We start from the raw sequence: 14,951 nt of genomic DNA, 5'->3' as shown, positions 1-14,951 counted from the left end.
TGTTTATGCAACAGGTTGGAATTTAATCTGATTTGTGAGTGCTAATATCTAGCTAATACAGAACTCTTATCAAACATCCAGTTTGCATTGAGTGGTTATGGTGCTGATTTTAATTGTCAGAAGTGTAGGCCAGTCTCATTCAAAGAAAACTTGTACTGCAGATAGGAGTTAATGGTTATATGTATATTTAGGGTAAACCTTTACTAGGTATTAAAAGATCCTTGATTTTTTTTTTCTTTTTTTTTTTTAAAGTGGACTAGCCTGTGAGCCATAAGAGATTTCTGGTGATCCTGTGATGCTTATACAATATTCAGATACAATTCTGAATATTGACAACAAAGGGGATTTCAGGTTATTTATTATTGCCTGTATATTTTATTAAAAAGAAGAAAAAACCCCCAAAAAATAATTTAATCACTTTGGTAACATATAGTTGGCCTCTAATGGACCGGAATTTCAAAAATATATTCTATAGGCAATTTCAGTCTTACATTAACAAGAAATCAAATATCTTATCTAAGCACCTGTTGTTTTCATTCTGGAGATAGTGTCACAGCCTCAGTTAATTGATTTGCCCTACCTCACATAAATCTACAATCCACTATAGATTTAAGCCTAAATTTTTCCAGTGGGGAAACCAGGTTAGTGCCTACAGCTGAATTAAAATAGACAGGTAAAGAAGTTGCTGGCTGCAAGTTACGATACCAGCCTTAGTCAGGAACCTTGGGTGACTCAGACTGGGGCACTGAATAGGTTGTATGAGAGGAAATCTGGTCCTACTCTAGTTATTCTAATATGGGTGTTAAGTGTGGATCTTGCAGCACTGTAGTGGTAGATACCTAGATTAGCAGGTAAGTAAGTGTTGATTATGTCTAGCATAGTTCCATGGCTCTAACATTGGAGGTCTTTTAGAAGACTGACCTAGGAGGAACTGCTGTGTAAATCGACGGTGATTCAGGGACATATACATTGAAGATAATGCTTAATGTCTTGTTGTTGACTTTGCCAGGAAACTTTTACCTGAATAATCACATTTGGTGTCTGCTCAGTGCAGTCACTCCCATTTCCCTTAATTTATAGTGGGTTTTTTTTCTGTCTACATTTAACTGCTACTGCTTGTGGAGAGCAGGGTGTTAATCTGATTTTGTCTAACAATAATATGTGAGGATAAATTACCTGAATACACTGTGCCTTTTGTCAACATCTCCTTGAGCCAAAAAGCTACACTGAACAAATCCAGAATATTGATCATTGAAATCAGTTTAGGACACTGACTTTTTTTTTTTTTTATGCTCAGCATACAGAGTAAGAGAAAAGTGTCCGCTGTTTTCTTCCAGCATTATGCCCCCACAGCTTTGATTCCCAGGTTGATGACTAGACTCTGTGCATCTATATGTAAGACACATTCAGCCTAGCTGCCTGGTCTGATCCTCAACTTAGGGCCTCTTGTGATCATAGTTGTGCCAAACTTGCTTCAAGTTGTGAGTATGACTTCACGCAGGAAAATAAGTCAGTGATTGATTCAGATCCTTAATAAGCTGGACTGTAAACTGTGGTGGTTCGGAATCTGTTTTAAAACAGCCACATTGCTCCTGATGTAGTGGTAATAAACTCTGAAAGGGAGTTGTGGGGAAGTCTTGGGACATTATTCAGAAGAATTGCCCTATGTTCATGAGTCAGTAAGCTACTTTGTCAGCTTGTCAGTACTCTGGATTGATAACCCCTGAAAAGGTGGGGAGAATTTTGTATACAACTCACTCTTTGGCTTTCCCCCTTGTTGTTTGTTTGTTTGTTTGTTTTTGTGTTTTCCCTACTCAGCGTGCTGGCAACTGTGACATTCATTACCCTTCTCTAGTATAGGGAGAACAGAGGCCTGGCTTAGCACTGTGAATTGCACTGGCTGAGCCAGGACCAGCTATGTAAAGTCATTGCTGTGAAACAGAAAGGCTGCAGTAATTAGGGACTTGATCCAAGGTTTGACAAGGTCAGTTATTTTTGGAATAAAACATTCAGAAATATTTTTAGGAAATATGACCAAAATCATCTTTAAACCGAGATTCTTTGGGGCTGACTTTAAAGTCTTGTTTGGTATGGACGGATATTTTAGCTTTTTTTCTTTTTTTTTTTTTTAAGCTTATAAAAGCTTAAATATAACCTATTTTTAGGAGGTTGCATTTGCTATATTCAGTCAAATAACTTTGGAAACCACCAGGATTTCTTGGCTGATTTATCCAATTTCAGATGATTCCAGTAGTGATTCATTTAATAATTGGTAACTAACTGATAAGGTGCATCTTTTTTTAAGTGACAGTTTCCATTAACTTAAAAATAAGGTGCAAGTTGTGATCACAGTTGCTTTGCTGTTTGTATATTTTAATTAACATAAGGAAAAGTTAAAGTTCTTCCCTTTTTGGGATTATCTTGTATCTGTCACATCAGTGCTAACATGTTTCGAATGTTTTCTTCACTTGCTGGAATTTGCTATATACGAAGTCCATTCTATGTATGTATTTTGTTTGTTGTTGTTTCTTTATGAGAATGTCAGGGTTGTGAAAGATTCAAGGACTGAATTGGTTTTGAAACTTACCAAGGACCTCATCTAAATTGGAGCACTTAGAAGTTAATCAAGAAGTTATCACTTATATAATATGTTATTTAGAACTCAATTAAATTTGTTCTTAGATGAAAGAAACAGGACAAACCTTTATACTAAACTGACATTTTTGGAACCCTGTGATTCAGGCATGTGAAAACATCAGTGTATCTTGATGTTTTAAGTTTGTCTTAGTAAATCCTACAATGTATTCATCATTCCTTTACTGTTCAGTATGAACATAGTCTAAAAATGCTTCCTTGACACACATCCTTTCTGTTTTCACATGTGCACTATTCAATATGCAGGTTTTGTACTCCAAAATGATGATTTCTTGCATTGAGACTCATTTCCAGGCTGCTTTGGGTTGCTTTTTTGTTGTGTTGTTTTGTTTTTCTTGCTCTTAGTTTGTTTTTGGTTTTAAGCACAAAGTTTCTGACGAGAATTCCAAGATGACTGAAGTTGCACAGTCTTTAAGCAGTACATTCAGTGCCAGACTTGGAAACCCAGAATGTGTGGTTATAAGCATCTATAAAAATGATACGAAGCACAGGCAATTTTTTTTGTTGCACATTTCAAGATGGATATGCAATGAAATCATTGCCTATAGAACACAAACTTGCAAGCTCAGGCTTGCAAGTTTGTGTTCTGTATCAGCAAGCATCGGATGTGCTTAAATATATTTCTGTGATTTTTGTTTTTTGGACAAAGTTGGGTGTCTTGCGCAATTCAGATAGTTCTGTCTCTAGTATTTTTAATTATAGAAGTGATATCTGACTGGATCTTGGATTTTTTGTAGAGCTTTCAGACTGAGCAGGATGATATAAGATGACATGTTTGGAGCTTCAATAGTTAATTGAAGCTATAAATGTTTTTTTTTTTAAATATTAAAAAAAATGCTTAGGAGCAAAATACTGAGGAACAAATTACTTTTTTATCCCATTTATTTTCCTAAATACCTTGAATTTCCTTTTCATAAATGGAATTTATGTAGTCTGTGTTATGGACATGGCAGGTTTTTTCAGCCATAGATTGCTCCCTTCATGCTTATATTCTGTAACTGCTGTGCCAAGGAGTTTGATTTCTGGCTTGGCTTTAGGAAAAGTCTGCTGTTGCACTTGTGTTCTGCTTTGAAAAGCTTTTGCTAGCGGTTTCTTTCTTTTTTGTTTAAACCTGCAACTCATTTGTTCCAGTCACCTGAAATACAGGCAGCTTCAGTCATACCACCAAATCAATCTCCTAACTGCATGTGCAGAAATAATTTTATCTACTGCTAATCTGTAGTGCCAGTAAGGGATGAAGCAAAAACCATGTAACTACCTTGTAATCCTCCATAGCACATTCTGAATAAGCAGCTGATCAGTGCATGCCTTGGGCATTGTAGTAACTCTTAGGTATTTGTAATGTAGTTAAGTAAAGAATTGTCTAGGACATGAAAAATTACTTTGCCTATAATAACCTTGCTGTAGCCTATAGAGAAGGACAGCTGTACATACCTACATTTAAATTTTGGAATCTCTTCACGTCATGGAGGAAAGGTCTTTTGGTAGCCATCCTTAGTACAATATCATTGCATTGATACCCCGACTTTCAGAGTGTGAATGAGTGCGGGAGAAACAATGATTGCTTGAACAGTGTTTACCATTTCCTTGGGGTAAAGATGGTGATTTAATGGAAGCATGAGTTCAGATCTTGATAAATTCTATTAGACTTTCCTAAAACTCTGTGTTTAAGGTCTTCTCCAGAAGATGAAGTAATTGGAGATAGAATACTATTTTTTAACTTCAAAAGGAAAGGGAGTGTGTGTGTAATGCAGTTGAATGTTTGTGGCTGAGTCTTCCAAAAGATGGGCAATCGGCAGCAAGAAAGAGAAAGTGTACAGTGTGTGCTGTCCCTGGTGTCAGAAACAGTGAACTAACTGGATTAAACACAGAGTTAGATCAAGACATTAGGGTTCAGTGATTGATTACTTCTTATTTGTACTGGTACAATCATTTAGGGTTTTTCAGGTATACGTAATTTTAGAGAAGTATTTACCTGTTTCCTGGGTATTTTGAGATAGCGTTCAAGCAGAGCATGCCTCACGTTTTTCCCCTTTTTACTCAATCACCTCAGACAGGGATAGATTTTATTAACTTCTGCCCCCTCTGCTGGCTGGTTTTCCAATTACAAAGTAAAAATACAAGTTTACGTAGGTGGGGTACTTTGTGATACACAATTTTGGTCAAATATGAAGACCCTTCTATGGGTGTAAAACTGCAACAAAAACTGTGAGTCCGGATTTGTGAGAGTCACTGGTGGTGTTGAGAGTTGGTGTTTTTGTAAGTGCATAGTTATTGTCTTGGGCTCAGTCAAGACTCCTTCAGCATTTGTCAAACTTCTTTCTTTCCTTCATTCCTCAGTTGAAGAGATTTGGTCTTTTTACCCATCTTGTGTGTGTATATTGTTTCATATACAGAGGAACTAGATCTTTATGGTTCTTGGGACCATGGAAGGCTGTACTTCGAGCTTCTAAAACCTGCTACTATCATCTGCAATTCTAATAGCATTTGTTTTTCCCTTAAGATATAGAGATCTCCTCTTTTGGGTATAGTAAGGGGCTCCCTCAAATTATCTTTACCTGTGTGCTTCCCAAAACCTGTCTTTGTGGGTGAGATAGTATTCCCAGCTGCCTAGCATAAGGGAGGTAGAGCATAAGTCCTCCCATGTTTGATACTGCAGGGAGAGCTAAAAGGTTTCAGTGTTATGACAGAGAATGTATGTCCATAGTGCAGATGTATGTGGACTAGAGTTTATAGCAAGAATCCTCCCCTATCCTGCAGCTCTTTCAGAAAAACACTGGGCATTTTTTTCTTGGTAGTAGTGTAATTCTTGGAGTAGTGTTTCATTAGGTTGTTTTGTAAGATTCCAATCTCTGACAGATCTGGCATCTATCTTGCCATTAATCAGGCATCAAGGGAGATTTCTGGTTTATATTAAAATTTCTTTATGACTTAAACTTCATAACAGAGTTCAAAACACTTATCCCGTGTAAAACTGGAACTGGTTAGTGTAGATTTCATTGAACTTTCTTCTGAGACTTCTGAAAGTGATCTTAAAATACATCCACTGTACAAATATCAGATCATCTACTAGAAAGATAGAATTGCTACCACTGTAAAACTGCATTACCTATTGAATAATCAACAGCATCAAGGGAATATATCAAAATCCTATAGACAGCAAAACAGAGAAGAGTTAGCAACTTTGTGCATGAAGTCTGACTTGTCAGAGATCTTAGTCCTGTACAGAATTCCAGTAGGTTCTTCAGCTCTTACTCATTCTTAATGAAGTTGCAGAAGTCACTCTGAGGTGGTTCCTGTTCATGGTGTCAGTTTCTATTCTAAAACAGCCATAGCAAACAAATGCGGTCTCAAAGCTGGTTTTATCATAGGGGTTGGCTCACTTGGATAACACTATGATGCAGTTCAGAGGTGCTGTGCTTTTCAGTCTGGCCATAGAATCACGGAGCATTTGTGACATATCCTATGAGAAGTCAGGTTTATCAAAGCAAATGTTCTGGTAGAACCTGGTTGCCCTTGCTCTTTTTTCCTCCATCATATTCTTCCTTGCATTCAGGAGTTTCCTAGTGTGTGCTAAATATTAATTAGGTGATATGCAGCATAGCTTCATCTGGGAAAGCTTCCATTTAAAGACATTTTGCTGCTTAACAACTAGTAGAAAAGAATGTACTAATCTACTGAAGTAGAAAGCATGTTTATTCCTGAGTACTATAGTGTGTACATACATGTGCATGCCTGTGGTGCATGTCTACATATATTTGAAAAAATCTTAAAGTAGTTTTTGTGAAGAGTTATGTTGCCAATTATAAATTCACTAAAATACTACTGTGGTGCCTGTGTTTGTGACTTGGGAAACAATTGTGTGAATGCATAAAATACAATCGGTGCTTCACAACTGTATTGATCGGTTCTGCAGGGATAATAGAAGATAGTCAAAGTGGCTGAAATGTGAGTTAGGACAAGTAAGAAGTTGCACTAGATGCTACAGTTCGTATGTAGCTGACTGTAAGAGCATAGAGCAGCTGTTAAATACCTCTGTGTACCTTTCTGTCTTGAGCAGTGAAGAGGAAAGTCTCTAATAAATGTTAAATTAATGTTTTAGACATTTCATGATTTTGCTAAAGGGTAACTTAAGTTCCCAAGGTACAAAAATTGAAAACTGTGTTGGATTTGGACTATCAGTTTTAGTTTGTTGAAATTCAAGCCCAGTGTTTGGTGGTTGGGGTTTTTTTTAAGCTTTAAAGTTGTTAATTATTCCATCATTCTGACTTCTAGATTTCATTTTAAACTATTGTTTTTGAACAATGGTTGCTCACAGATTCTCATGAGCATTTATGAGAATCTTGACCTTTTGAATTCTAAAAGAATCTCTGATTGAATCTAAAAAACTGATAGTGCACTTCTGTATTTCCTGGACAGATGACTAAATTTACCAGCAGTTAGGCCTGATACTTCTGAAAATAAAAAGTCTCTGCTGTGATATATAATGAATGGTGGATGAGCAATACAACTTCTGTTAAATTTTGTGATTTACTGCAATGAAAGCATAACTTTTAGACATTTCATTGTGATTTGAAAAATGAGTTGGGTTTTTTTTTTTTCCCCAGCGATTAGTAACGTGTTCTGTTAAAAATACGCACTTTATGTCAGTTTACATTTGTTTTCAACTTTTAGCCTTTCTTGGGCATGAAGCTTTTGTACTACTAAATACTTCTTTTTATAGTAGTTGCTTGTTGAACATGTCATTTTTAGTCTCTGACTGGGCATTTTTTTTGATTGTGTTTCTACCTCAACTATTTTGTACGTTTTTCAACACCTCTGACTCTGGAATTAATATTGAAATATGTGCATTGAGATAACAATAGTCTTAAATCAGTTTTCTCTTACTGCATGCATAATGTTGTATACTTGCACATCTAAAGGTTGCAATAGCTCTTGAATTACTTTACCTGCACACTTTGAAGAAGAAAAAGAAATAATCCATGAATGTGTTAGTCATGCTGAAACTTGTTGCTAAGCTCAGTTGCCTATGAAAGTGAATTCTTAGTTTTGAGACTCTTAACCAGATAATAATGTGTCTTGATAATTTGGTACACTTTTGGCTCGATCAGATCAAGCATCACCTTCGAAAGCATCACTCAAGCTGGAGTGGGCTGGCTGTGCCTCTTTCTGTGACCGCTGCTGAGCTGTGTGGTGCTTACAGCTCTGAATTTGTTGTGTATCATCTGAGCACAGAACTACTTCAGCTGGACACTGGAAAAACGGCAGCCAATGTAGCTGAGTTGCTTTGGGATTTGGAACAAAGAGTTGTGAAGCTGTCAAGTTGTTCAAAAGAATGCATGTTGTGTATCGTAAGTTACCATTAAGGCTTTGAGTCTCTTGCTTGTTCCTTTTTAGCCTAGCAAGCTTGCAGGATTGCCCTGGTATTGGTGCTGATTTTTAAATAACTTCCAAAAAGAGGTGTGTGTGGGTTTTTGCGGATTTGTGCCTACCAGTCCTTGAAAATGCAGATTGTAGGTGAATGAAAAAATCCTTTTGTACAACTTTACAATACTTGGTGGTTGAACAGGATGATTAGCCACTAAAACCTTAGATGCTTCTTCCTTCTGCTAGTAACCTTCAGAGTGAAAAGTGTATTATTGAAAGGAATTTGCAGTCAGATTACCATAGCAGCTATTCAGACTGAAAAGGATACCAATGTAGGCAATTTGCCTACATGCAGCAATTAGCTGAAGTCCCTGTGGGAGCTAGTTGCCACTGAATTTCCAGCTGGAAAAAGAAATAATATTATTTATTCCACAATTCTTGTTTAGAAGCAAATCTATTTAAAAATAAGAGTTTAAAATAAATTAAAACTTGAAAATACTTTTAAATTTACTGTACCCTAAGTGAATTGGGACTCAAATTGCCACAGTTTAAATGTAGTGGTTGAGTTTCTAGACTTCAAAATGTTTATCCACTATTAGTGGTTATAATCTGTCTGAAAACAGTATTGCAAGAACAGAAGTGTCTTTCCTTGTGTGCTTGTTAGAATGTATATGTAATATAGAATATATATAGAATGTTTTTGAACATGTTCTATATAAAGAATATATAATGCTAGCTTAAATTGTGAGCAATGCCCTTATGTTTCCCAAGGTATTGGTACTGAGGCTGAGCTGATCTTTACCCTACTTTAAGAACTCAGGGTTTCACACTTTCAATCTTACACTACCCTGTGTGGGAATGTAAGATGATACTAACATTAGCTGCTGGATTATTTTTGCTTTTGAAATGGAAAAAACCTCATGGTGATTAGTTAGTTGTCAGAGTAAGTTGTAAACAAGCATATTATTTACCTGGGTATGCTGAGCCGATTTCCAGTGCGTTTCAGCATACCTGTAAGCTGCCAAAGATCTCATAATGTATGCTCTGGCACCCACTGTTCTACTGTGTAACTAAAATAATTGAGCTGTGCTGAATTGATTTCCTGTGCATTCACAGTCTGTGTTGCTACATATTTTGAAGAACATGGTTTTTCTAAGACATGTAATTTCAAAGGGTTTTAATAGTATATTTCTAGAGGAAGAGCAATAGAAAATAATTTGATTATCATAGAATTAGATTCATTAGGTTGAAATAAAGTTCTAAAACAGTAATTGACAAAACTGCTACTGCTTAGTTCAAAAAGTTGGTAAGCGTAAGTCTTCTGGAATTTCATTTTGCCAAATTTACTGAAACATTTGAGTTTTGAGAGCTTGTATAAATAAAAAGGTTGAGTAGGTTTTAGGGTTTTTGAATACCTGACTTAATACTGGGTTTATGTGCCTTCGTATAGCTAAGATGAGGAGTGGGGTCAGAAGAGTCAGTGGTGTTCTTAAAAGATTAATGTCATGGAGATTCTTAATCAAAAATGGTAAACCTCAATAATAGGCATTTTATGTGAAATTCTTCCTTGACATATGCTAATTATGTTCCTGCTCCTTTAGGTGGAATGTAGATACATTCATTCGTGTTTCTAAATTGCATGACGCTGTGAAGCTAAGTGCAGCTGAGTGAATTCAGCTCTGTTCACTTGTCTTTAAATAATTCAATGGTAAATAGTGTACTTTGACTTGATTTCATAATTTCTTTCTAGAAAGGATAATATTTAGAGCTGTATTGATGAGTCAAGGAGCTTGAGACTACTGTATTTTCACATCTAGCTAGTGAAAAGGAGATTTCAAGGGGAAACTTTGCAACAGTGCACTACTAGTGTTTCCTCAGTTATCCTGTAGGTGATACATGTGGAAATGTGGGTTACTTTGTCTTTGGGGTCAGAGATTCTTAAATCACTTGTTACTCTGGCTACAAATGAGTATTGTTCTGGTAGAAAGAGGTTCTTGCTTTTGTAAATATGTTGCTATGTGAGTTGGTGCTTGAATTAGGATATTGGTGATCATCCATTGTACAGGTAAAATGCTTGTGAAATTATAAAAGATAGACTGAAGATGAAGTAATTTCTCCTTCAGACATTTTTCGGCGGGGAGGGAGAGGGGGGAAGAGGGAGCTGAAGCTTAGAATTTCTTGTTTCCTTCATTATAGTTTCATAATCATTCTGAGCCCAAAGTGTTTAAATTTAAGGCTTAAATTTTAGGTGGGTAAAATTGAGAATGGTTATAGTTGAGGTACACAAAAGCATTTAAGATAATGAGGATATCTGGGTAATAGGGGCTATTGGAGACAAAAGTTTTAATAGTTAAATTTCAAATTGGACCAGAATATTGACCTAAAGAGTATTGCATATGATACTTTAAATCTGAAATCTTGTTATTTTTATCAATTGTCAATTTGTTTTACAATAATTTATTAGCAATAGGATTAAAGTATTTTTACGTTCAGTATTCATGAGAAAAATTATCCTTTTCCTCTAGTTAGAAACTCAGCTTTCGATATTATTTCAGTGCAACATAATTAGCTTCCAGCTGATGTTTTGCAGTTGTGGTGAACTATTAGATGGCAGGATAACGTACCATAACTGTTCTTCAGAATTAAATAAGGCAAAATATTCTTAGGAAATTATTTTAATTAAAATTGAGTTTATTTTAAGAGTCCTTAAATTCTTTTAAGTAATTGTTTAAATTGGATTATGAACTAGCTTAGCTTTCGAGGGAGAGATTGATCTTCCCTCTTTGATTTTTGTTTTTGCATATTTTTGGTCTGTGTTAATGATATGCTGTTTTAAAAGAAAACTTCAGGATTTTCACAAAAAGTTGAGAAAATATTGAGCAAATGAAGTTTTAATTTTTCTGTTGGATATAATAAGCTGATCACCATAAATGTGGTGTTGCTACTTGAAGCTGGACATCCCTCACCAAATATATTAGAAGTCATTAGGTGATATTTCTATTCTAAGCACACAATCAGTAGATGATCCCTGATATTAAAATGGTTCTAAAAAAAATAAAAAATCAAAAATAATTTAAAATGTCTTTGTCTTAAAACTTGTTAGTTCTCTCCCCATGTTTTTAGAGTAAATTGTAAGCATTCATGAGATTGTTTGTCTTTATAAGCAGAACTAGGCTGTGGGTCTCGTTGTATTTTTCTGTATTGTTTTCTGAAGAAGAAAATCAAGGTCTTAAGCTTGGCAGTAGGAGAGCAGAACCCGCTAAACAAAAGCTTGTGGTGGCTTTTATCCGGTGCATCTTTAACCGTGGCTAGAGTGGAGTGTGCTACCTGGGCTTGGGCTAATTCATGTGCTTAAATTACTTTGGGATCTATTTTTTTTTCAGGAGGGACAGAAGGTTTCTAATATACTAACAGTAGGAAAAGAAATTGCAGTAGCAAATGAAGGGTGTTTTTTTTTTTTTTGTTACAGCTAGGCTATTTGAATGTCTTGATGGCATCACAGAATGTCTTGCTTTTGTATATTTCTGTCTTCAATGACAGAAATGTCTATAGAAAGCTCATCTATTTTTCAGGTATTTGTTTCTGAAGTCTTATGTGTATGGTCGAACCACTTTGGTCAAAACATAACTGGTACTATTCATGTCAGAGTCTTCCTTAATACCTAGAGTATTAGTTCTTAACCTGGAGATCATGATCACAGATACTATGCAAATGCTTTAGTTGTTCACACAGTAATTAAATCACACATAAAATCAACCCTGGAATAGGAGGAATTGACAGTATCTCTGGTTTAAAGAGACAGTTGTTCCTCTAAACAGCTGCTGGTTTGTCAGAATACTGCAGTACGCATTGTTCTTGAAGTTAACCATTTTTGCCATGTTTTTGTATGCATTTATTGAATACAGAGATAGAAAGTGTCTAGCTTTACAAGGCCTAGTTGCAAAAAGACTCAGAAACCCATAGCACTCTACTACATAGTACATAAGAATAAATACCTCTGGCCTCATTGTTTTGTTGGTGGGTATCAGTGGCTGTTTAAGGACTGAACAGAAGCTTTTGAATTTGCTACAGCATGTTAAATGAAATGTCTTTTTTTTTTCCCTTAGGGACGAAACCCTTTTTTTCTGGAGCCAGCAATAATTATAACAGTTACTGATGGAAGTAAATTAACTACTACTAGTGGGATACAGGAAGAGGTAAGATCTGACCTCTGCGTACAATGGTGTGTACTAAACCTTGTGTTAGAATACTCTTTACAGTAGGAGCATAAATGACTCAAGAGTATGCTCATTAATACCTTAACCTTGCATATTTTTTCCTTTTTACTTGAGGTAATTTTATGAAGTACTACAAAAATCTGAATAGCTCTTTTTCCTTATCACATGTTGCAGAAGCACGTTGTCCAACTGTTGGTCTGCTTAGTAGACTTATTTTGCTATTTCTATCCAGAGAGTTCACGCTTTTGCTTTTCAACTTAATAAACAGAAAAATGGATTTCTGTAAAGCATGTATGTCTTTAGCTGGTCTAGGTATAAGCTCTTTATGTACAGACCCAATTTAACGTAGTGATTTCCCAAAGGATGTGGTCACTAAGGAGTGTATAAAATACTTACTTGTTTCACACTGGGCTCTTAAAGTGATTATAATCAAATTGGTAGTGTCCTTATCCAAGAGAAGAGCTGAAGAAATGTTTCTCAAAGTAAGTCTGTAGAGCAGTTTAAAACACTAGATCTTAATTTACTGGAGTGAGTACCTGCTCAGACATCTGGCAAACTTGGAGCTATAGGAAATGCTGAGGCACTGAACTATTTTAACTTACTGGCCGTTTTGAATTCTTTCCTTAAAAAGATGAAAGAGGTCACTAGGGTAGGGTTGGTCTGGCCAGCTCAGTACCCATTCCATGCAGTAGTAAAAAAACCAAACAACAACAGATCCCTAAGATCTGTTAAGGTTAATATCCAAAGGTCTGTCCTAAAACTGAAGGAGAAGATTCAGATTTTTCCATGTGGTACAACGCTTTTGACAATACAGATTAACTTGTCATGTATTAGTTACTCAAATTTCTTCTAATACTCTATTATATCACGTTATTACAGCATTTACAGAAGTCATTTGTATGAAAAGTGTTATTTGGGTGCTTTTGTATTGTCTGACTTAGAGGAAAAAAGTTGAATTGCCACATAATTCTATACGGGCTACTGACAAATAGCCATAGCCAGTATCTGAAAGGGAATGCCTGGATCCACGATACCAAGTAGGTTGTCTGTATAAGACTTCACTTTCATCATCTCTTTTTACCCACTAAACTATTTTCGGTTTAATCTGGTGATTGACTGGGTGTGATCCAAAATACTGAGTAGCAGCCTCATATTTACAGTGATTGTCAGTGAGGTAGTGTTAATTAAACAGAGGGGTAGTGCGACACTTTTAGAGCCTTCTACAACGTTTAGTGCTGTTAGGAGTAGAATACTGGTTTGCTTTTTTAAGAGCTAATTGGGTAATCACATAGCTGTGTAAGTCCTTTCTTGAGGAGAAGCAATTTGTCTGCTGTCAGGTGACATCCTGGAGTGAGGGACACAAAGATGCTCAGAGGGGCGAAGCAAATGACATCTGGGTAGAGGCTGAGAACTGGATTTGTTCTGCCTTTAGAAGAGAAGCCTGAGGGAGTGGGGGGGTTATCTTGCCACCATCTGCAACAACTTAATGTGGGAGGGAGCCCAGCTTTACTTGGAGGTGCACAGGGCTGAGATAACAGCTGCTGATTGTACCAAAGGATATTAAGGAAAAAATTTAATTGTGTGGGTGATTGAACACTGGTATATATTGTCCAGTGATTGTGAGATCTCCATTATTAGACATGCTCAAAACTGAGTCGGGCAAGACCCTGAGCAACCAGAAGACTGTGGACTGTCTAACCTTCATGTGTCCCTTCTAATGTACACAGTTCTGTGATTCTACATTAATATTCCCTTTCATCTTGTTCATTTATCTAAAATGGTTTGGGTAAGAAAGCTCTATTGGCTGTCATGAAGTCTCTGCTTACAACAAGAGTCAGGATTTTTTACAGCCAGCAAGTTTTTCATGTTCCTTTTCTTTCAAATGTGGGTACAACTTTCTCACCTTTGTCTTCACATGAAGACATTTTCTTATGTCAGGCAACTATCTGGTTGCACATTCGCATCTTTAAATTGTTTTAACTTATGTTGAGAAAATGGGTTTTCTGGAAGCTGCTTTAACCTACTAAATTTAGGTTTGGCTCATGAGCGGTGCTGGCTGGTAAGTGTGTGCCACACCCAGAGTTTTAGTATCATGATTGTGACATTGGGCCAAATCTGACACCTATGTGGTTTGATGATTGTTAAGCTACATTCTAGAGATGTAGATACTCTACTAATGATAGTGAACTAATGATTTCTTCATAAATGAGCAAACTTAAAGGCATTGCCTTCTGGAGGAGCTGAAAGTGACCACTGCTCTTCCTTCCTGCAAGACAAAATGCAAGTTTCTTTGAGTGCTCTTCCATATGTATTTACAAAGTATGTATTTCATACCCAGCAATGGATGTGGTTTTATCTTTTTTTTTCTCTCTTGCCATAGCTGTACTGGTAGGAATGTCCTTAACAGTACCAAAGAGCAGGGGAACAAGGAATCCAAAGGTGCTTCTGTCTTTCAGGGACGATCTTCTGCTTTTGTCAACGTGTGTCCCATTGATCAGAATTTTATTTGGTGTGGCTTGAGTGTCCTTTACAGTTAGCTCTCAAGTTGGACATGCAGAAATGAAGCAGAATTGGTACAGTAACACCACCCTGGAGATACAGAAGTCTGTTGTTGCTCCTCTGTTCAATAACAAAGCTTTTCAGTCGCTTTGAAATGTTTCTTCTGTTCTTTGGGTTTGACTTTGGAGAGGCTTTTCAGAGTCGGTGTTGGAA

The 14,951-nt window shown here is 36.4% G+C and overlaps 1 protein-coding gene across 4 annotated transcripts in view; it reads left to right on the top strand.

Annotated features, from left to right (window-relative positions):
* The window catches only part of INTS6 (integrator complex subunit 6), a 45,850-nt gene that overhangs the window by 8,338 nt on the left and 22,561 nt on the right, over positions 1–14,951 (top strand). For all 4 annotated transcript variants that reach the window (XM_030472240.2, XM_030472249.1, XM_030472266.1 and 1 more), the window contains one exon: positions 12,129–12,218. In XM_030472240.2, coding sequence (XP_030328100.1) covers positions 12,129–12,218 — 90 coding nt within the window. The remainder of the gene's footprint in view (positions 1–12,128; positions 12,219–14,951) is intronic.

This window comes from Strigops habroptila, chromosome 2 (assembly GCF_004027225.2).
Source record: "Strigops habroptila isolate Jane chromosome 2, bStrHab1.2.pri, whole genome shotgun sequence".
Lineage (NCBI taxonomy): Eukaryota > Metazoa > Chordata > Aves > Psittaciformes > Psittacidae > Strigops > Strigops habroptila.
The sequence above is the reverse complement of the archived record's forward strand: the minus strand, read 5'-3'. Positions and strand labels throughout refer to the sequence as shown.